We start from the raw sequence: 1,717 nt of genomic DNA on the forward strand, positions 1-1,717 counted from the left end.
TTCGTCTTCTGCTTCTATTTCTTCTTCTTTCTTCTTTTTCTCCATCTTCTTTTTCTTCTTTCCGTGGAGACTGCTGTGGTTTCTCTCACCTTCTCTCTAGCTGTATGGGTTTGTTTTGAATTCTTTTTTATGTTTCCAAAGCCCCTTATGTGACTTGGCATAGCATTGGGAAGAATCCAGAGCCCCTCCTACACGTGACTTGCATTGGGAAGAATCCAGAGCATTGGGAAGAATCTAGAGCCCCTACACGTGACTAGGCATTGGGAAAACAAGAAAACTTTTTATTTTTGAAATTGGCAAAAATTTTCAGCCATTGATTTGGAGCTCTGAGCATGTGATGTGACTATTAATGGATTGATAGGTAACAAATAAAATATTATAGGTACTTTCAGTTAATATTTACAATTTTTTGTAAACGAAAAGAATATAGTGCTATAAAGTATTTTACAACTTTTTTATTACAATTATAATCTAGTAAAGTTTGACTGGTAGAAAAAAAATAGTGAGTCAACGAATACAATTAAGTACATAATAATTCCTATAAAAAAATATATAATAATTATTAAATTATTATTTTAATTTAAAATTACTAAGTGTCTTTCTAATTCCTATATTATTAGAATATTACTATCACAAGTTTAACTGATCAACATATAAATAGGTAAAGAAATATTATATCTATGTATGCTTAGGATATATTTTTTTTTTGATAAACAATGTATACTTAAGATATGATATTTTTTATTTGTCCTATGAAAGTTATGATATAAAAAAAATATATTTGAAAGATAGATTTCTATATTTAATTGGGTCATTTAATTTAATTTTTATATTTATACTAATTTAATATATTTTATTTATATTTAAATAATTATTAAATTAATTATGACGTCATCACGGTTCGACCTCGGTTCAACCTCGGTTCGACCTTAAAAACCTTAAACCTCTTCTTTTTACGGTTCAATGAACGGTCCGGGTTTGAAAACCTTGGGCTGAATAAGCAAACAAGGAGTCAAAGGGAAGATTAAAAAAATTGCAAGAGAAAAAGGAAAGGCCCATGAGGTGATTAAGTCTGAACAAGGCATAGAGGTAAGTAAAAAAAGAAAAATTTTTGATGATACGTTCTTTATTTCTGATAGAAATATTCAGAAACGTTTATGTGAAGGGGAACAAGAGGGGGGTTTTATTTTCTTTGATGAAACGGCGGTGACTGCAGCGCAGCACCGCCTAGAAAAATGATTGCACTAGGGTGGAACTGCCGGGGGCTTGGGAACCCCTGGTCAGTTCGAGTGTTGCGCGAGCTCGTGCAATGTTGGAAGCCCAAAATTGTCTTCTTATCGGAGACAAAGATGAAGAAGTATCAGATGGAGAAGGTGAACTTCAAAACTGGTTTGTTGAATGGATTAATTGTGCCTAGTGTTGGGAGGAGTAGGGGATTAGCAATGTTATGGTGTAGGGATATAAAAGTGGAAGTTCAGGGATATTCACGGAATTTTATTGATGCAGTGGTGACTGACCCGGAATCGGGCTTTAAATGGCGTATCACTGGGTTCTATGGAAATCCTGAAACTCATTGTAGAAAAGAATCGTGGGATCTCTTGAGAAGCCTTAGCCAAAAGAGCCATCTTCCCTGGTTATGCTTTGGTGATTTTAATGAAATAGTGTCAGCTGAAGAGAAATTGGGTGGGGTACAAAGGGCTCAAAAACAAATGGATGA

The 1,717-nt window shown here is 34.0% G+C and overlaps 1 protein-coding gene across 1 annotated transcript in view; it reads left to right on the forward strand.

Moving 5' to 3' along the window:
- Positions 1-1,239, forward strand: part of LOC112007360 (WAT1-related protein At1g25270) — a 19,954-nt gene extending 18,715 nt beyond the window's left edge. The window contains exon 7 of the mRNA XM_065773754.1: positions 1,140-1,239. Coding sequence (XP_065629826.1) covers positions 1,140-1,239 — 100 coding nt within the window. The remainder of the gene's footprint in view (positions 1-1,139) is intronic.
- The last annotated feature ends 478 nt before the right edge of the window (positions 1,240-1,717 follow it).

The sequence above is a fragment of the Quercus suber genome, unplaced genomic scaffold (genome assembly GCF_002906115.3).
Source record: "Quercus suber isolate HL8 unplaced genomic scaffold, Cork oak 2.0 scaffold_79, whole genome shotgun sequence".
NCBI lineage: Eukaryota > Viridiplantae > Streptophyta > Magnoliopsida > Fagales > Fagaceae > Quercus > Quercus suber.